Source organism: Fopius arisanus, unplaced genomic scaffold, assembly GCF_000806365.1.
Source record: "Fopius arisanus strain USDA-PBARC FA_bdor unplaced genomic scaffold, ASM80636v1 scaffold00040, whole genome shotgun sequence".
NCBI classification, from domain to species: domain Eukaryota; kingdom Metazoa; phylum Arthropoda; class Insecta; order Hymenoptera; family Braconidae; genus Fopius; species Fopius arisanus.
The window spans coordinates 897,339-917,235 of NW_011887779.1; the positions used below are offsets into that span (position 1 = coordinate 897,339).

The 19,897-nt window shown below is 38.7% G+C and overlaps 6 protein-coding genes across 6 annotated transcripts in view; 5 read left to right on the forward strand and 1 right to left on the reverse strand.

Moving 5' to 3' along the window:
- The first annotated feature begins 14 nt into the window (after positions 1-14).
- On the forward strand, positions 15-2,186 carry LOC105266670 (insulin-like growth factor-binding protein complex acid labile subunit). The gene has a single exon (XM_011305014.1). It carries the CDS (start codon positions 149-151, stop codon positions 1,844-1,846), a length of 1,698 nt encoding a protein of 565 aa, XP_011303316.1. The 5' UTR covers positions 15-148; the 3' UTR covers positions 1,847-2,186.
- A 2,374-nt stretch (positions 2,187-4,560) lies between these two features.
- LOC105266672 (activin receptor type-2A-like) lies at positions 4,561-6,343 on the forward strand. The gene is made up of 2 exons (XM_011305015.1): positions 4,561-5,794; positions 5,872-6,343. The coding sequence occupies exons 1-2, from the start codon at positions 4,631-4,633 to the stop codon at positions 6,325-6,327; spliced, it is 1,620 nt and encodes a 539-aa protein (XP_011303317.1). The 5' UTR covers positions 4,561-4,630; the 3' UTR covers positions 6,328-6,343.
- Positions 6,344-8,130: 1,787 nt separating this feature from the next.
- On the forward strand, positions 8,131-9,457 carry LOC105266673 (uncharacterized). Its single transcript, XM_011305016.1, has 4 exons — positions 8,131-8,287; positions 8,381-8,533; positions 8,816-8,965; positions 9,140-9,457. The coding sequence occupies exons 1-4, from the start codon at positions 8,225-8,227 to the stop codon at positions 9,296-9,298; spliced, it is 525 nt and encodes a 174-aa protein (XP_011303318.1). The 5' UTR covers positions 8,131-8,224; the 3' UTR covers positions 9,299-9,457.
- Positions 9,458-9,779: 322 nt separating this feature from the next.
- Positions 9,780-12,808, forward strand: LOC105266674 (protein aubergine-like). Its single transcript, XM_011305017.1, has one exon. It carries the CDS (start codon positions 9,970-9,972, stop codon positions 12,451-12,453), a length of 2,484 nt encoding a protein of 827 aa, XP_011303319.1. The 5' UTR covers positions 9,780-9,969; the 3' UTR covers positions 12,454-12,808.
- A 158-nt stretch (positions 12,809-12,966) lies between these two features.
- On the forward strand, positions 12,967-14,041 carry mRpL16 (mitochondrial ribosomal protein L16). Its single transcript, XM_011305019.1, has 3 exons — positions 12,967-13,121; positions 13,220-13,291; positions 13,380-14,041. Exons 1-3 carry the CDS (start codon positions 13,079-13,081, stop codon positions 14,000-14,002), a joined length of 738 nt encoding a protein of 245 aa, XP_011303321.1. The 5' UTR covers positions 12,967-13,078; the 3' UTR covers positions 14,003-14,041.
- Positions 14,042-14,165: 124 nt separating this feature from the next.
- dtn (transmembrane protein 132C dtn) overlaps positions 14,166-19,897 on the reverse strand; it is a 37,040-nt gene continuing 31,308 nt past the window's right edge. The window contains exons 7-11 of the mRNA XM_011305022.1: positions 19,358-19,808; positions 18,723-19,051; positions 18,272-18,516; positions 14,475-17,984; positions 14,166-14,335 (exon numbers count right to left, since the gene is read on the reverse strand). Coding sequence (XP_011303324.1) covers positions 17,465-17,984; positions 18,272-18,516; positions 18,723-19,051; positions 19,358-19,808 — 1,545 coding nt within the window. The 3' untranslated portion in view covers positions 14,166-14,335; positions 14,475-17,464. The remainder of the gene's footprint in view (positions 14,336-14,474; positions 17,985-18,271; positions 18,517-18,722; positions 19,052-19,357; positions 19,809-19,897) is intronic.

Below are 19,897 nucleotides of genomic sequence, written 5' to 3' on the forward strand. Positions count from 1 at the left end.
ATTGATGCCAAGTGAAATTATTATATTCCATCAACTTGAACTTCATTAACGTGCAATTGACCCAGTGCTTGAGAAGGCCTCGTTTTGAAAAAACCAAATTAATAATTACGTCGATTAATTAATTGAATGCGTAAAGTTGAGTGCAAAAATGAAAAACGTGACACAGTGTATTCCAGTTTTGATGTACTTGATGACCAATTCGACGAGAGATGAGAATTGCATCCAGAATGGTGCATTCAAAATCTGCACAAATCGCGATAGATTAGTGCACGTCAATTCGACTGGAAATCACGATAAGCAACTCAAATTGAACGCAAGTAGTTTCAACTCGATAGCTTCTTACACCTTCGATGAGCTGGCAATTAATACTCTAGAGCTGTTAAATTACTGGATGACGAACGACTCCAGCCCACGGGTCATCAGTTTGAACAAGAAATCATTCATCGGTTTGAATGATGTGCGGAGCCTCAAGCTCGATGGTGTGCATTTCTCAGAAGGATCATTAAAAACCGGCAGTGAAAATCCAATGAAATACCTCGAATCTCTCTGGCATCTTCGCCTGAGTCGCGTGAATCTTCTAAATTTTAATCCCGCATTTTTTATGAGCTTTCCAAAACTCGAAGGACTGGAATTAATAAACACCAACACCCTAGTGATTTCTCCAGAGACATTTAAGGGAGTCTCTGAAACCCTCTTAAAGCTCCGAATTACGGATGCCATAAGGGATATCAAAGCAAAGTCTTTTGCCAAATTTCCGAAATTGGAAATTCTACAGCTGAATGGAAGTCAATTAACTCAGCTGTCTCCTGGAATTTTCACTGGTCTCAATCAATTGCAGTATCTGGATCTATCGAGCAACGGAATCACTACTTTATCCAGAAACATTTTTCAATTACCGCGACTGAGAACTCTTGATTTGCATGGGAATGCTCTCAGCACATTAGAGCCTCATGTGTTCTTCAATCTTAATCTCCAGTTCCTCGATTTGTCATTTAATCAGCTACGACTGCTGCCGCCCCAGGTTTTCTCAGACCTCCAACACCTGGAAAAATTGAATCTCAGTAACAACCAAATAATGAGCATTCCCACTCAATTTTTCCCCGACCAGATACGTCTTCGGAATCTCGACTTGTCCCATAATAAAATTAGTCTGATTGAGCCAGCAGCTTTTTATGGTTTAAATCTCCAGTCACTCAATCTTCAGTTCAACCCCATCAAAGTCCTGGGAAATTACGCCTTCTTCAATCTCCGTATTTCTGAAATTTTGGATCTCAGCCCGATGAACATCGTGGAAATTCGGCCCCAAGCTTTTAGGGGATTATTAGCTAAACTCCTGAAACTCTGTCACCCCGATAGAACAAAAATCTTTGAGATTTGGGCGACGACTAAAGGCGCAATTGTAGAAATAATGTACAACAAGTGTTCGGATAGTACTGCTCATGGTTTTCAAGATTCCGTAAAAACGTGGGAATCTGTTAGGAATCCAATATTTACGAAGCAACAAGCTGCTCTTGATCCATTTGAGGGAACGGAATTTGATGGTCTTGGTGACGGATATAAGATGGGTCAACAAAGGCATCGGGGACTACTTGGACATCAACTGAATTCAGAAGAATTGTTTGACGATCAATTAGAGGACGCACTATGGAAATTGGGTCACCAGGGAATGATTCGACGTCCACTGGGGCAACGAGAATTTTTTGAAGACCAAGGAGAATTTCCTGGAGGTCAAGTAGACGATGACGAATTTAATCTGCATCAACTAGACCCTTGGCTATCTATGAACTCTGGACATCGACTAGGCCAAAACCATAGATCAAACATGAGACATTCATTGACATATTAGATTACAAGTAAAATTCAATATTTCAATACATGTTTGAATTATTTAATATGTTCGTGTGCATTTAATTCCGATGAGAAAATTGTTTTATTATAAAAAAAATGTTGAGTTTAATGAATAAATGAATTGTTTGAAAAATACATTTTCATCGAGTGCAACGGAACACATGTACGCTATTTTATGAAAATATATTTTTGAATGAAATAATTTGTCTTGGAATTTATAATCCATATGAAACGCAATCATGACGAAAGATAAGGCATGCATTGCCTGTGATTGAGAAAATGCGTTGATGTCTCCAGAAATCCGTGCTCTATCTCTTTTATTCTTTGCTATTGCCGATTTCCAGTTATTATTAATGTCATGATTGTTGTTACTGTATTTTAAAAATTAAATATTACTCATTACTCAAACAATGATTGATAAAGATTGAAGAATTTATCTCTTTTGTCGATTTTTTTCCTCTAATAACAAATTCTAATTTCATTGAAAATATCAGAATGGCGCAATCATAATTAAGACGTGGAAAAATGAAGGACAAGTAGGTGGTTCAATGCCAGATTCCAGATGGTGTCGTAGATATTTCCAATTGACTTGGCAAATATTTTCCCCTCACACCGCGATCAATCGATAAAACCAATAATTTATAAACCACTGATAATGAAAATTCCGTATTCAGTCACCATTGAATCTGATTAGGCTGTAGTCAGAGCTCGATTTATAATCAGTAATAATAAGGGAACATTTAAAGTATGAAGAATTTCCTCGTGATCGTTATTTTTGCTGCAATTATCGTAATTAGCGCAGGCACGGTGAAACATTGCAAGAAAATTCATGGTGGTGGTCTAAAAATTTGCACCAAAGCCGGTGTCATAACTTCCATCACAAAACTTCGCAGGAGTATATGGAGTCACAACCTGAATGTGAGCGGAATCAATGCCATAGCTCCATATGCATTCAAAGAGGTACATCTTGATAGATTAATGTTATCAGGCATGACAAAAGGACACCCTTGCCATCCTAAATTCATTAATTTAACAACAAAATCGTTTAGCGGTCTGCACGGGGTACGTACCCTGGAGCTCAACGGTCTGGAATTTCCAGTGGAAGCTAATTTTTTTAAATATTTGTCCGGCCTTTGGCTATTGCGGTTACGAAATATCAACTTTACGTCACTGTCTCCCACATTTTTTAAGGAGCTCATAATTCTTCATGATGTGAAATTAATTGACTGCAGCATTTCAACTATTAATCGTGATACACTTTCAACGATTCCGACAGGAATTAGAAGACTGAAGATAAGGGATAATATCGGGAATATTGAGCCACAATCTTTCATTAAATTCGACAGGTTGACTGATCTTATTATGAATGGAGGGCAGATTAATCATTTACGGGACGGAGTCTTTGACGGTCTTCGTGAGTTGAAATACCTGGATCTGTGGAATAATAGTATTGAAGCATTAGGTGAACAAATTTTTCGTGGACTGAAGAATTTGACGTTTCTTCGATTATCCGAAAATCGAATAACTGAACTGAAATTTTTCACGTTCGTTGGATTGAACATTCGATATCTGCACCTGGCGCACAATAAACTGACTCATCTGCCTCCTGGAATCTTTAAAAATCTTCCACGGGTGAAGGAATTGGATCTCAGTTATAACAGAATAAATATCATATCCCGTCATGTTTTCGAATTTATGAAATTGGCGACAGTGAGTTTGGAGTTCAACGAAATACATGACATTGAACCGAAAGCATTTGCCGGTCTGAAACTTCAAGCCCTCGATTTGATGGGCAATAAGCTTCATATTTTGAAAAATGACGTGTTCGCTGATCTCCGTATTTACCTCGTATTGGATTTACGTCGTAATGGTATCATCCACATTGAACCATTCGCGTTCAGGAATCTAAAAGCTCAATGGGTAGATCTTTGCTTTAAAGCGAGTAAAGCCGAAAAATATGTGTGGACTTCGCACGCTAAAATTAATCACTTCTCCGTTAAAAAATGTTCAGGATCTGACGACAAAAAAAATCTGTTTTCGATGTAAAAATTAATATTAATTGTAGAATTTATTTTGAGGATTGATGACATCTGTGTAAAATGAAAAATAATAATTTATTCATCATTTAAATAAAAATAACAATAAATGAAAATCAAATTAATAATTTTTTTAAATTATCCCTCATTTCTCCCATCATTTAATTATTTCCTTGCACTGGGAAAAAAAATTATTGAAATATTCTTGGATTATTTGGCGCCGAGAATATTAAGAAGTATATTGCAAAAGGCGATTATCCATTGAACCCTCTGGTTTTTCCACGAAAATTATGAGAAAATTGACCTGGAGTGATTTCGTGGGTTTTCACTGCAAATCCGTTGTCGCCGCAGCCCGCAATTCTCCGAAGGCATTTAATTACTTTCTCCGACGGGACAGAAAGTACCTGCAATACAATAAGGGCGCCAGTTCCCCCCAATAAAATTTCAGGTCTTCATGTTCTTCCTTCCCCGACGGCTTTGTCCGCTCACTATCGTCGAGACGAGTGTCAATTCTCCTCTAGGAATGGATTCTTTGATTGGTTTCGTAGTTTAGGGCCCTCGGACTCCAAACACCACTGGACCCACCCTTTTACTGTACGTCACACCCCCACCCTTCCAATCCTGAGGCCGACAACCCCCCCATAATTCCAAATGATCGAGTTCTCCTGGTCATTCATAATCAGTTTAGAATTTAAACTGCAAACATCAAGACAGTCAGTTGCAAATTTTTCCTTTGGTTATTATCAATGGCTATTTTTCTGGGCACCCTGTTGCCCATTTTTTTCGTATTGTCCTCATCATCTGGAATGGTTTTCAGTCAAGATGTGAAAGGTGCGACAATCTGTGAATTTTACAACGCAACCCTCTGCGCTGAATCGAAAGAGGACTGCACATACCGTGAAGAATGTCCGCCACCACCTATTGGAAAAAGAAATCACTGCTATGTCCTGTGGCAGCACAACAACGTCACCAACACTTCAATATTAAAAATGAAGGGTTGTTTTTACAACAACCAGGAGTGCTACAACAAAATCGAGTGCGTGGAGAACAACGTCAACAGGAAAAAGCAGATGCTCTTCTGCTGCTGTGACGGTGACATGTGCAATAGAAATTACAATTGGGATCCAAAGCCATTGGGTAAATTAATTATCCCTAAGGAAGACTCAGAGTCAGGGCTCAATCCTGATCAAAAATATATCCGACATTCTGATTCCGATGTCGATTCAGATCAACATTTTTTTATCTTGATGATGACTATCTCGTCTGGTATTTTTATCATGATTATTGTGATTCTGGCCCGGTGCTTTGGCTGCAAAAGTACCAAACTTGGTGATTACTTCCACCCATCACCGCTGGAAGCCATTCCACCAGATCAATCTCAACCGAATTTCGATTTACAATTAATAAAACTGGTGGAGGTGAAGGCAAGGGGTAAATTTGGATGCGTTTGGAAGGCAGAGTTCAAGAATGACTTGGTGGCGGTTAAAATTTTTCCGAGTGAGTGCAGACAGTCGTGGCAGATGGAACAGGACATCTTCAAATTACCCCGCATGAATCACGATGATATTCTGCAATTCATTGGCTCAGAGAAGAAGGAGAACGACTTGAAATCGGAATTCTGGCTGGTCACTGCGTACCATGAATGGGGCTCTCTGTACGATTATCTCAAGACCCATGTCATTACCTGGACTCAGGTGTGCAGAATCGCGGAGTCAATGGGCAGGGGATTGATGCACCTGCACGAGGAGATACCAGGGGACAAGATTCATGGACATAAGCCAGCAATTGCCCATCGCGATATTAAGTCGAAGAATATTCTCCTCAAGTCTGATATGACCGCCTGCATCGCTGACTTTGGGTTGACACTCGTTTTTCATCCTGATAAACCCTGCGGAGATGCACATGCACAAGTGAGTACCTTTAATTATAATTTTTCTTCTGGTTTCTTCAGTGAAGTGACTGATCATTCCTCTATTTTTTTTCTCAGGTCGGCACACACAGGTACATGGCACCAGAAGTCCTGGAGGGTGCCATTAATTTCAATCGGGACTCATTCCTCCGAATCGACATGTACGCGTTTGGTCTAGTCCTCTGGGAGTTGATGTCGAGGTGCACTGCTCAGGAAGGCCCTGTTGGAGAGTACAAATTGCCGTTTCAAGAGGAAATTGGCATGCACCCAACGCTGGAGGAAATGCAGGACCACGTTGTGCGCAAGAGAGTTCGTCCGGCGATTCCAGAGACTTGGCGAAAGCACCCTGGATTCCAATCCATGTGTGATACCATCGAGGAGTGCTGGGATCATGAGGCGGAGGCCAGACTTTCTGCATCATGTGTTACAGCTCGTATCGGTGGGTTTAATCAGCTTCGGGACTTTACTCCAGAAATTGTCATCGATTTCGAAAATATTGAAGAACCCATTGCCATCGCTGAATTCACTGTCTAATCTCTCACCATTCGACTTGAAGCTGTGAACAATTCATGTTATATATTTTTTAATATTCATAACTCCTTGTGGATAAATAAATGAAATATTATTTTTTTTTAAATGCTGTTTCAATTGCAACCTTTCCTTACGTAATTTTTTTTCTGAATGAAATCGTAAATTATTCATGGAAATAGTTTTCATAGATATTTGTTGGATTTATTTTGGAAGTGACAGGATGATTTATCACTGTATTATCGCATGATAACATCGAACAATGGCGGAAGATTATGTAACGAATATAAAATACCAGAAGTGACAGCTGTGAAACACTTTTGGGTGTTTACACCCACGAAAAATATGAGATCGTAGCCACATATTTGATTAAAGCCGTCAAGGTTTTTCATTTGTCGGATAGTAGAAAAAAAATAGTTCATAGCCGCTTATCGTAGGTGAACAATACGATTTAATGACTAGTCAAATAAAATAAAATGAATGTTGCGCCCATCTCAACCCACTAAGATGCCCTAATTGAAATAATCTACTTAAACGCATACACAAAAAAGTGGAATGCTCCCCATTTGGTCACGAATGCGGCTGCAAATGTTTACTTAAATGTCCCTAGAGTCCCTAAAAGTCATAGAATTTTCATATAAATAGGGAAGATGATTCTGTCATTCATCAGTTAACGGATATCTACTGAACAGAAGATCTCAGAAAAGCCAAAAAATGTTGAAAATCTTGTGCGTTGTACTTATAACTTACACTCTGGTGCAGGCTTCACCATTCCACAACATCCAGGTACGTTTAACAAAAGTTTGAATTTTTATAAATAATCTCTTCACCCCGATTTTTTTTTGTCAAAAATTCTTTGACTGTCGCTTCACTTTTCTTGTAAAAATATTATAATAGAAAATGCAATAATTCTTTCATCGTATCATTACCAATAATCGTTTAACAATAATTCAATAATTATAATGTTGAGCTTCAACTTGCAATTTGGCAATTTGTTTTTTTTCCCACAGGTTCCGACCATCCACAAGGATCCCAATTTCTTTAAAAAAATTGGAGAAGCTGCTTTGGAATCGCTGAAAGAAAAGAATACACTCATCAGCGATAAACTTGAGTCTGTCGTAGACTTTGGAGAAGCCATATACAATCATGCTGCGCAGTCGATAGACAATAAAAAGAAACTTATCAAATTGCCTTTCAATTTTGGAAAGAAAGTCTTTGAGATAATCATCAACAAGGAGGTAGTCCCACCAGCCCCAAATGGGACCCAAGCGAGGAACGTCTACATAGAGGTGGTTGAGGCAACGGAAAATAATTTCGAATCGACAACTCTGCCAATACCAGTCGAAGAAGAAGAAGGACTCCAGGAACTATCATTGAAACCCTAGAGAAACCCTCTAGAAAATTCTGATATAGTATTTCCAAAAATTCAGTAAAAAAATTCTACCAATTGTGCCGAAAATTTTGATAAAACAACCGATTTTTATACTTTACGCGAAATATTGATGTTGCTTTTTAATTTATTCAATAAAAACATATCCGCTTTTTGACGAAGTTTTTTTAGATATTTTTCTACAGCCATTTTTATGTCTTAAAAAATTTTTTTAATCAACTTGAAATTTTCTCATCATTTCAAGCTGAATATTGTATTCTCTTTTTTATTCAATCAATTATCCACTTCCGGTGTCATGCTCAATCTCCAGAAACAATGATGACAATCATTATGAATTAATCACACGCAATCGGGAGGTAATTGCGTGTGTTTCATTATATAAATGAAATAAAACGAGCAGAGGGCATGGGATAATCGAGGATTCGATATAAATGTGGAGTCGAATGAAAAATAATCAGTTTCATCCAGTCCGTTAATAAAGTTTATCATATCTTTAGTGCAATTCATTGCAAAATGACGCCCATTTACTTTGCTCTGTTTATCATCAGCCTTGGGATTGGGGTGGTCCATGGAGATGTAAGTTGTAATTTTTTTTTTCAAAGAAAAAATTATTGCATTATTTATCCCTTTGGAATTAATTTTTATCTGATTCCCTGTTATTTTTTATAGGGCGATCAAAAAATCATAATGAATAGGGTTGAGGTAACTCATATCACTGGGGACAATCCTTTCTTCGGGAAATGGGAGGCGCAGCTTCATTCTTCTGGGCAAAAACTATCGCTGAAAATGCCTGTTAAACAGGAACTCCCGGACAGCATAAGAGTACGTTTTTTTCTATCAACTATTTTTACATTTGTTTATTACAAAGTCCAAGTCGTTTTAGACAGTAGGAGAGGGTTCGAGGGATATTTCAGAATCCGAAAGACATACAGAATTTTCGTGAAAACCTTTTTTGTAGCTGGTATTTCAATTGATGTAAGATGTTTTAACTGAAAATTCGGTATCTCTCTTGGATTCAGAGATATTCCCTGAAAACTGGAGTTGAAAATCGGTCGAATGCATTTTTGTCTTCTCGCGACTGAATTATTTGCTATGGAAATTCAGTTCAAGCTGGAAATGACTTTGGACGGCGATGACTTACCGGAAGTGGAGATGTCATTATGTGAGGCCTTCGATGATGACTCAATTGGCAAAGATATTACTGAACATGGGGCACCTGATGGTCAATTTCCGAAAGAATGCCCGATTTACGCGGTAAGATTTCGTCAATAATTCCACCCAATTTATTTCTATTCCTTGCATTTTATTTATTTATTCAAGTCAGTCCTAATTATCGATAAATTAATTGAACTCCAACTTAATTTAAAATAAAAGTGACACGAATGGAATAAATCCTGAGTTAATCATTGAATTGAAAATTTTTTCCAGGGCGATAATTTGGAAATAAGAGATTACACATTCCCCGATGACAAAATACCACCGGGTACTCAAGATGGACCTCTCCATAGTATACTGAGAATATTTGAAGAGGGAAAGGAAGGTGATCCCATCATCATCATCGAGTCCGATGGGGAGATAACACACTAAAAAAATTTCCAATTATTTTCCGACATGTCATTAACCAGCCTCGTGGACATATGTCTTTCTACCCCGATTTACCCTCAATACGACAACAATAGCAATTTTTAACTAGCTCTCGATTAATTTGTCATTGAAATTCAAAAATAAAACAATTAGCATTGATTATTTTTCATGGATTATTCACACCCTCAATCATTCATTTTTCCCTCCCCCCATCATTATTTTTTTGAAATCCTTTGTCTTGAAATTTTGGGGGAGGGAAGGAGTCGTAATTTTGGGGGGGTTGAGGGTGGAAAACAGTGAAAACAAATATCTAAATATTTTCATTGTGCAATAATTTGAATTGCCGCTTTCTCTTGAGATAATTAATTTCTCTTTTTTGAGATTGTGCATTTTCTTTTGTTGTATTTTTTTTTTGTGAAAGGGGGAGGGGATATCGTTCACTCTCGAGTCTTGTTTACATTCCAGAGTCACTCGTTCGCGAACTTCTGATGTGTGAAGGTCGTCCGGATATTATTCCATATAATTAATTTATTAATTTGTGATTCGACCAAAGTCAGTGTTTTAAAAATAAAACAAATACCTTGAAAGACTTAAGAAACAAATAAGGATTACAAAAATCGAGTGAATTCATCGTAGTCTTTGGCAGAATAAAATTTTTTTGTGCAATCAGAAAAATGGAGGATTCTGTTGAATGCGAGTCCGATGAGGCATTCGTATTTAAAAATAGACAATATTCACAGACAATGAACATTCCAGAGTATAAAAAGGATCAACAGCCTTGGGGCATTGATAATCCTTTGGATAATTGTGACGACACTCCTTGGGAGCACTCGTTTTTTCTAAGTGAAAATCAGTGGAACAGCGATTCAGAATGTGAGAGTGACGAAGAACATCTGTACGTGAATGAGCAAGTCCTGGAGGAAGATCCTGAGGATAAAAAGGGGGACCCAGTGAGACTGAGGACGAACTATTTCAAGGTTTCCTGTCAACTGGACAAGTATTTGTATAAATACAAAATCAGATTCGAAGGGGATCGACCCACCAATATCCAAGAGTTGATTAAATCTAATTTTGAGATCATTGGGCCTTACATCTTGGAATGGTACTCTCTGTACTGCACCAAGAAACCACCTCTGGAATTACCCCTGACTGATGCTGCAAATCACGTCTATCTGGAGTTTGTCAATGAACTCCAGCCTCAAGAGCCTCGTCACCTGAGAATATACGAGATCCTGCTGAAGAGATCTCTGGAGGAATTAAAATTCAAAATGATTGGCAAATGTTACTATGACCTGGAGTCCCCTGGAAGAATCGAGAACCACACGTTGGAGGTGTGCCCTGGGTACATGACTGCTGTCAACAAATTTCATGAGGATGTCCTCATCGGTGTGGATGTCACCCAAAAAGTTCTCTCTCGTATGTCTGTACTGGATCTTCTGGAACGCACCATTGAGGATCATGGGCCTGACTACCAGGAAGCATTCAGAGACGAAGTCATCGGTCTGTCAGTCTGGACACTGTATGACAATAAGATGTATCGAGTTGAGGATGTTGCCTTCTCTCATAATCCACTCTCGATACTTCCAGTGGCTGCCCAACGAGGCAACATGACGTACAAGGAGTTTTTTAAAGAGAAATGGGGTGTAACCATTCGATCGACTTCACAACCGATGCTGGTTGTGGATGACACTCCACGTTCAGGTCGTGGCAAGATCGAAAAATGTTTCTTGATACCTGAAGTCTGTGCCATTACAGGATTAGTTTCGTCGTTGAAAAATGAGGGAGACGTAAAATCGTGGATCGCAGCTCAAAACCTCGTGACGCCTCAGAGACGCATCGAGAGGCTCATGGATTTTAATCTCCGTTTGCTGAGATCTCCCACACTCCAGAGGCAGTTTGAAAATTGGAATATGCTGCTGGATTCAAAACTGTTCGAGGTGTCAGGACGGGTTCTCCCACCGCAGAAATTGATCTTTGGGAATGACTGCGAGGTGGACGTCGACGTCGAAGGCACCTGGGGACTCGCATATAACGAGAAAAATTTTTTTCACACGAAAGAACTCCAGAATTGGATTGTCGTGACGCCGTCAGTCTACAGAATGGAAACAGAAAAATTCGTAGGGAAAGTCCTGGAGAACGCTCGTAATTTTCACCTTTCACAGCCTCGTTGGCTCGAGGTGACAGATCTGTCAGCTGAGGGCTACAGTTCAGCCCTTGATCGAGCAATTTTTGATTATGAGCCAAGAGCTGTGATGGTAATAACTCCAGGACGTCATCCTTACATCTACCCTGCCATAATGAAGAAGTGCTACGAGGAGTACTCAGTTCCCTGTCAAGTCATCACCGATGGATGTTTCTCGTCAGATCAGCAGAATGATTTTGCCGTCAAAGTGGCTGTTCAACTCAACTGCAAAATGGGAGGTATACCCTGGACCATTTACATGCCTCTGGAGAGACTCATGATTGTTGGGGTGGACGTGTGCCAGGACAAAATTCATAAAGACAGGAATTATCTCTCTCTCGTTGCCACTCTTGATAAAAATCTTACGAATTATGTCACCCTGAGTAGTTGCTACGAGACAGAGGGCCAGAAAACATCTTGTCTAATGACAAATCTCTCTAAAGCCCTCGACAAATTTCGCGATGTCAACGACAAGCATCTCCCTTCGAGGATAATAATCTACCGAAGATCTGGTCTCACCAAAGAAGTACAAGTCATCACAGAGTATGAAGTTCGTCGTGTCCATGATGGCCTAGCCAGATTTTATGGTGAAGAGAATCGAGTTAAACTCTCATTCATTATTGTATCCACGAATCCACGCACCAGACTCTTCCATGGAGCAGAAAATCCACCTCTGGGGACTGTCGTCGATTCTGTCATCACGCAACCCACGAGGAATGACTTCTACTTGGTCTCTCATGTCTCTAAGGAAAACAGTCTCACTCCCACGTACTACAATGTCGTTCATAATTCTGCTCGTTTGTCCTTGGAAAAAATTCAAATAATCTCTTACAGATTAACACACATGTATTTCACGAATAGTCACACCATTCGAGTTCCTGCTCCTTTACAATACGCTTATAAACTAGGAGCTATGGTCGCTAATTCTCTTCACACTCCTCCACGGTCGGAGATTAAGAATCTCTTTTTTGTTTGAATCTCTTTGAGGACAGATTTAAATTTTGTAAAATGTAACTTCTATGCAGGAGATTTCATCTTTAATCGAGCCTTTGAATAATATTAATATTATTTATTTCGTGTTTAGTATTTCTTAACATTTCACAGATTCCGAATTTAAATCGCGCGGGGAACAGAAAACGAAGATTTAATTTGTTTTAGTACGTTAATTTTCTCCTCTTTTTATAGTTAATTTTTTTAGTCATAAAAGATGCTGGAAAATCATTTTTCTCTTTTAAAAAAACCTGTGGGATTTTTGAAAATTCTCATCAATCTCTCCTATGGAGATTAAACTGTCAATAGTTATTTATATTTTTTATAAGATACCAGTTGCATTTTGTTTAGTATTCACCTGGAATAAAATAATACCTTCAAGTTTTCGAATTTTCTTCAAACAATTTTTGGTGTAACAATGACCCACTTTGCGCGCCCATCTCAACGCTTATTACGCGTGCGTAACCCACATTGAGGAAAACTCGAAGTAGGAGGCCAGTTTATCCATAACCTAAAACCAAAACAGCCAGGTTAAGTCACTGATTCTGCATCTCAGTTATTCAATCATTTTTTTGACATTTCGTGGCAACAGATTTGAATTTTTATTAAACATGATGCTCAGTAAATTCAATCCCATGCGTGCACTGCTGTCAGGTAATTAATCCTCGTCCTGAGTACCAAATTACAAAATATTAGGTCTCCTTCATACCCTTGTCACCATTATCAACTCAATAATTTTATTAAATTTGCAGTGGAAAAAATGACAGTGGTGATGACCCAGTCATCAGGACTCAGAAACTTTCCACCTCCTCGAGAATACCCAGGTAAACTTCTATGCGCGTTTTCATTATTAAAATTTAATTAATTAATTCTGAGCTGATATATTTGTCTATTCAATTAATTTCCAATTAGAGATTGAGTTCCCTGAGAGAGGAAGACTGAAACCTTTGGAGAAAGTTCCCCAATATCCAGCAAACATGAGACCATTCAAGATGCAGAAGAGATTGAGATACATGAGAGGGCCAGAGCCAATTCACACTGAATTATTGCATAAACAATACGGAATTGTGGCAACTGGAGGTGGTCGACTACGATATGAACATCTGGAGATGATTCGGATGTTCTTCTTGAGGCACTTGGATCTCGATGGGGGAAAGGTCTTCGCAATGTGGAGGGTCGATGCACCCTGGCAACCTGTCACGAAAAAAGGTCAAGGACAGCGAATGGGGGGTGGAAAGGGCCACATTGATCATTACGTAACACCAATTAAAGCTGGAAGAGTAATTGTCGAAGTGGGTGGTTACATTGAGTACTTCGAGGTGGAGTACACCTTGAGAAATGTGGCAGCGAGGCTGCCTTTCAAAGCTGAAGCCACATCTTACGAGATGATGATGGAGAAAAGGAGAGAAGAGGAGGAACTCGAGAGAACTAATATCAATCCCTGGACATGGAAATACGTTATACAGAATAATATGGGTGGTTGTCACAGGTGGTTATCCAAATTCGATAAGAGATTCTTAGGAAAATATCTGTAATTTTGTTATATCAGTTTAATAAATGGAATTAATCACTTACCCTTGCTGTTTCACTCTGTTAGATTTTTCGGGCAATTGACAAAGTTTTGGATTAGTATCATATCATAATATTAATTTGAATTTTCGTTTACCATGGGGTGAGTGAAAATAAATACTCATGAAATACAATTACAATATTTTTTTTTAAATATTCTTTGCTGACGGTTTGGTGGTAACAACAGGTAAATACTACATATTGTACATTCAATAGGCGACAGTCGTTTATCTTAATACTTAATAGCGTTTACAGAGCTTGATAAATGGAGCAGCGACGTTCATTACCGTTTTTTTTTTCTAAATAAAAAAGAAAAGCATTAATTGTCGCTGCGATTAAACGTGTAGTCAGTACTTTGCACTCGATTGATATTTATACATTTTTTTTTCATGGAAACATGCAGTTGTGACAACTCCGGATGAATGATTTATTCCATACCTCTCGATTATTAGCACAAGCTGTTATCAATCTAGTCGAATACACGTATATTAGTGATGCAGGATCATTTTAATACGAGGATTTAGTGGAGAAGTGGTAAGTCCTTGAAAAACCTCATCTTCTTCATTATCAGAATTATTCGACGGATAACCAAACGTAAAGAATAATTTAATTTCATTTGGGTTCTGCTAATTGTGCGTTTTAATCATCGATATAAAAAAAAGAATTATGACGTTTCACCACTTCTCAACGAATTACATTCCACTCCCATGCTCATTCTCTCCCCTACTTTCCATATTCATTCCCTCGGAAAAAAAAAATCTCCATTAATCCCAGTGACAAACATCCCGTGATAAATATCGTCCCACGTCTACTCGGTTAATTTACTCTGCGAATAAATGCTCTCGATAATTACCATCAAATCGATTGATTGAAATTCTATTGGGACGTGTTGGTGGGGATGATACAAAATATGGAGGCAATTGTGGTCAATAAAATTTACCAATCAACGATAAATTATCATTCGATGCCTGATTAACGTGTAATCATTTGAATATGTTTATTTTCGTGAGGAAGGTTGCTTGTATCTTCACAATTGCAACGAAATGTTTATTTCGAATGAGTTATGCTACGACGAGGTAGGACAATTATGAGTATCCCTAAGCGAAGGTTCTATGCAGAGTGGATATAACGTAGATATTTTCCATATGAAATTAACTACGCTGTTGCATCAAGCTATTGCTTTCATTAAAAAAAAAAACAAACAATAAATTTCAGTGCCCAAGTGATAGAATGGGTCGTGGAATTTTCCATTTTGTCAATCCACGTAATTTGATCACTTCGATACCGATTTTTTCCTGACCCCCGCACTCAGAGAACCAATTTATTCAAATCAAATGATTTTTTTTCCACCAAATGATTCCCTTAATTCTAATGTGCATGAAATTTTAAAAAAACCATCGTATTCTAAGTCACCAAAAAATTATTTCGAGCCGTCTACTTAAATTTAGGAATAATTGTTCGTAATAATACAAAAAATATTGAATTTGAGTCAAATAAGTTATTTTTCTGAGTGCATTGATTGACTCTCTGTCTTATCATGAAACGAACGCATATTTTGTAGTTTCTTTTTTCATTTATTAAATCTAATGTTAAATTATGGACTAGAATGTGTGGGCAGAGGGGTGGATTGCATTAAAATAGTGCCAAAGACACTTGCGCAATTACGTACATCTCGGCAATCCTCCCCATCTATGAATAATAGTCTACACGGCGCAATCTACACAATTAATCTTATTCCTCAATAGGTACTTAGAAATATAGACCATAAAAGCCTAGTATATTTATCGCTCACTCAGCCCTCGACTGGATTAATAATTCTACCAATCGTGGTTCACATTGACTTATAATTAACGTGATACGGTGGCATTGATGTGCCACCAGCAGCCTTTAAATGCGATATACAATTTTTCCTTAGTTCATTAAGTTTTTTTTATTCGTAGAACGTTCATAACATAGCCAAGCTCTTTTATACGTTTTTTTTTTGCCATTTTTTTATTTCTCAAATAAATATCTTTACGCTCTTTAGTCGAGACCGTTGGAACGTTCAATACAGAGTTCCGGGAGCAAGGAAGCGGCAGCTCGACGTGCACTATTTATTTTTAATGTTTTTTTTTTTCATCAATTTAATTACACCCTCGTAATTTTTCATGGGAACAATTTGGAAATCGCGCGTCGAGGTTTCGATATTTCGTGGAATTATCTCGTGGCTCTGTCGTTAAATGCTTACACCGATTTGATTTTACAGATAAACACCCTTGAGTACGATTGATCAATGAAATTTATCACTCAAATGATAATAAATAGCTCCAATTAATATCATTCGGGGGAGGCAAATACGAACGATTTATTTCACATCGGTGAATAAACATTTACAGATTACTAAATACATCGGGTTATCGTATTTCTTGTACTATTCGCGTAACTATAATATATGTACAAAATCTTACAAAGTAAAATTTACAAATGTTTACGACGCGCTCGTCAATTGAATAAATACTTCATTTTTTTTTTATGTTCATTTATATCGTTTTCTAGGAAACGTAACTCGGTGTAGTTAGACGTTTTTCATTTTCCTTCATTTTCGCTAATTGAAAAATAAATGTGCATTATATTTCATCTGTGCAGTTGATTTTCTCATTATGCTTTGATGATGGGGGAGGGAAGAATGATAGATATGAGATAATTTAAAGGTGATATGACTCGAGGAACACAGAGTTAATCAGTCGATCATTTTCTCGCCACTAATCAACATTCAATTATTGATCGCGTTGATTTTATGAGGTTTAACGGAAGAACTTTGAGATCTATCGACAGATGCATCTGTGAATCGCAGACTACGTACGACAAGCCACCGAGTCTCTCTAACTCTCAACTGGTAACCAACAATAAATTCTCATTTATAACCCAGGGAATAAATAAAGAAAAGGAAGAAGAAAAAAAAAATCGTAACACCTTCTCGTAGTCTCTGAAATATTGTTGACGAACTGAAGTTATAATCGACAGCCTGAGGGATTGAAGCCCCTCAATTCCCAGTTAAAAGTTGTTAGTTTCAATGAGACCAGAACCAGCAATGAAATTTTCCTAGTACTCGACATTTGTTCACGAATAAACCAACGAGAATAAACTGACAAGAGGCTTTGTTACCAGTAGAGGGTTAAAGTCGTTAACACACGCATAAATTTAAGTGCTGCTAGGAAGCTGACTAGAATATATTAAATCGTACATATACGTTTCTTATGCAACGACTCCTTGGATATGTGCGGCAATATCCTTTAATCGAGGAAGTCATTTGATGGTATTTTTCCCAGGTTTAATAATCTGTATCGATCGTTGGGAAGTATGATCGAGGAAGAACTTGTGCCCTCTCCACGCATTCGTGATCATATCGGACGTTCTGAATCCACCAAGTCGTAGAGAGAGGCCAATACCTAGGCATTCGACTCCTTGAGGTTGTCGAAGTACTGCATTATCTGGTTGTAATCCATACCAAGATTTAAATCCTCCAGTGGCACTGGCTCTTCGTGCTCCTGGGATGATGATGAACTCGATGATGAGAACATTGGATTACCAACGATTGTCGCCCTTTTAACTTCTCTCGCTGATTTTAACTCTTTGTTTGGCTTTTCATCGTGATTTCTCAGCTCAACGAACTCCTCATCGTTGTCAGCTCCACTTTGTCCTTCATCTGTTTTTGTGCTTTTACTGTGATTCTTACCGTGATGATGGTGGTGATGTTTCACGTGACGATGATTACCCTGGTGATTACTACCTGATACTCTGTGGGGATGTTTCTTTGGTGTCTCTGGCAGGCGCACGTTTACACCTGTGTTTCTGTGCGGTGGCACTGGTGGCTTGTAGTCCTCGTTGTTGTTATCGGTATCCGGAGGTGAGCCTGGCTGAACACCGTGGGGTGGTAAAGGCGGTGGCGTGTCTTTCGCTGAGTCGTTTCTGCAATCAGCATATCAATAATCACAATTTTGAGAAAAGTAAAAATCGTACTATAAAAACATCAATTCCTCAATTCTTCTCAATTTTCAATGAAATATAAGACTCACTCGAGAATTTTTTTCCCATGGAATTTTCCACTTGTTTAAATCATTTTTGAGGGCATGATAAAAATGGTATTTACGTTGAATGAAGTTGGCATTTCCTCCAAGAAAATACAGTGTACAAAGCTCTCTTGTGAAATAAAAAAGTGAAAAAATAGGAATTAAAACGATTTTAAGAGTTCTTACCCATTCTTCGGTGAAGCAGTGACAGCTCCAGTGGACTTTCCCCCCTGGGTTTTGCCGACTTTACTACCAGAGAAGCTTTTCGGTTTATCCTTTTTGCAGTAAGTTGTTGTGTCGATAGCCACCGATGAAGCAGGACGACTAGACGTCGGTAATTCTATGTGATTTGGATTATCAAAGCTAGTCCCCAAGTCAACGGCAGTATCGTCCTCGGTTTCACCAGCCAGTGGGTTATTCGTTACGCGTACCTGCAGTGGCAAGAGTTCAGATCGTAATGTACTGTGAAGATGGGCAATTCGCCAAATGTATTCAACAGTCACGGGCAAAAAAAAAACGAGGGGGTAGATATTTTTAAAAATGTCAAGCAGCGATTTAAAAAAAATGAATGAAAAGTGGCGAGCGAATTGTTTCACAATTAATATTTTTCAGCATTTAGGAATATTTAATATTTTACCTGCTGAGGGGCACAAGCTGCACGTTCTAGGGTAGCTCGACCAAGCCAGACCCAATCGTGTGCATTTGTAGTTGACTCGCGGGGTCTACGACCTGATGATAATTGTTGGCTTGCTGCAACTGCTCTTGCTCTAACAGCACCTAATACTGGATGACTCTGCATCGGTGAATCCGATGGCTGGGGCTTAAATTTATTCGCATAAACCACACAGGATATCACGAATACAACAATTGCAAAGCAGAATGCAGCTAGGAGAACGTACATGCCGATTTCCAGTGGTGTCACTGGCTTTTCAGGGTGATGATGGATTCCAACTCCACCCACTCCACCTTTAATTTCAATTTTAAATTCAATTTTGCCAGTGGTAGGATTCAGGGTATGAGTGTAATGCTTGTTCTTTTGTGGGTGGGATGAGATGGGATTTTGTTATCTGGGGGATTACTCTCTGGATATCATCTGAGGTAAATGTACGTGTGCACCTTCACGATCGTATTTCAATCGTTTTTTTTTCTCATTTAAGAATCTATCACGAGGAAAATATTTTCTTTAATTCTTTCCGTGCAATATAGTTGGAAAATTACGGAATTGAAAATAGATATTCGATCGGAGGGTTGATCTGTTTTAATTCAAATTACCAATGAGAATGTCGTGTAAATCTGGTGCGACCTCGCGTCCCGTTTTTCTTTCTCTGTGATGATGGGATGAGCCTTGAACTGCACCCCCACCATCATTCTGGACGAATTCGGGTCGATGTGGCAGGTCACTCGAAGCAAAATCCACTTCAACGTTTGCGGTTGCTGTTGCCAAATTCGGGGATGCTGCATTTGTCCTTGGACTTTTTGATCTTCTTGTTCCTGTTTGTGACATTCTGCAAGCCTCCGACAACTGGAGGGTGACACGCAACAAATCACCGCGTCCTTCACCAACTGCTATTACGCGGGGATGATGGGAGGCAACCATTGGGGCAAATGCAACAACTTCTGGGTCGAGACTCTCCACAACAAGGTGATAATCCGCCACGGATATATCACGGAGAGGAGTTTTTGTGGCGTCGGAGAACTCTATGTCTATGTCTAGGAGCCCTTCCTGGAGAACATATTTCAACGGTTTCAGGGGAACGGCCGGGAATATATAAACTAGGTCAACTTTAATTTTCGGCGATTTTTTTTTTATTG

Bases quoted from the DNA above. Each gene is read 5' to 3' on its own strand.
- LOC105266673 (XM_011305016.1), top strand. From the start codon at position 8,225: ATGACGCCCATTTACTTTGCTCTGTTTATCATCAGCCTTGGGATTGGG. The intron at 8,534-8,815 runs GTACGTTTTTTT...ATGGAAATTCAG, and splicing joins AACTCCCGGACAGCATAAGA to TTCAAGCTGGAAATGACTTT. The intron at 8,966-9,139 runs GTAAGATTTCGT...AATTTTTTCCAG, and splicing joins AAGAATGCCCGATTTACGCG to GGCGATAATTTGGAAATAAG.
- mRpL16 (XM_011305019.1), top strand. From the start codon at position 13,079: ATGATGCTCAGTAAATTCAATCCCATGCGTGCACTGCTGTCAG. The intron at 13,122-13,219 runs GTAATTAATCCT...TTAAATTTGCAG, and splicing joins CATGCGTGCACTGCTGTCAG to TGGAAAAAATGACAGTGGTG. The intron at 13,292-13,379 runs GTAAACTTCTAT...ATTTCCAATTAG, and splicing joins ACCTCCTCGAGAATACCCAG to AGATTGAGTTCCCTGAGAGA.
- LOC105266674 (XM_011305017.1), top strand. From the start codon at position 9,970: ATGGAGGATTCTGTTGAATGCGAGTCCGATGAGGCATTCGTATTTAAA.
- LOC105266670 (XM_011305014.1), top strand. From the start codon at position 149: ATGAAAAACGTGACACAGTGTATTCCAGTTTTGATGTACTTGATGACC.
- LOC105266672 (XM_011305015.1), top strand. From the start codon at position 4,631: ATGGCTATTTTTCTGGGCACCCTGTTGCCCATTTTTTTCGTATTGTCC. The intron at 5,795-5,871 runs GTGAGTACCTTT...TTTTTTTCTCAG, and splicing joins GCGGAGATGCACATGCACAA to GTCGGCACACACAGGTACAT.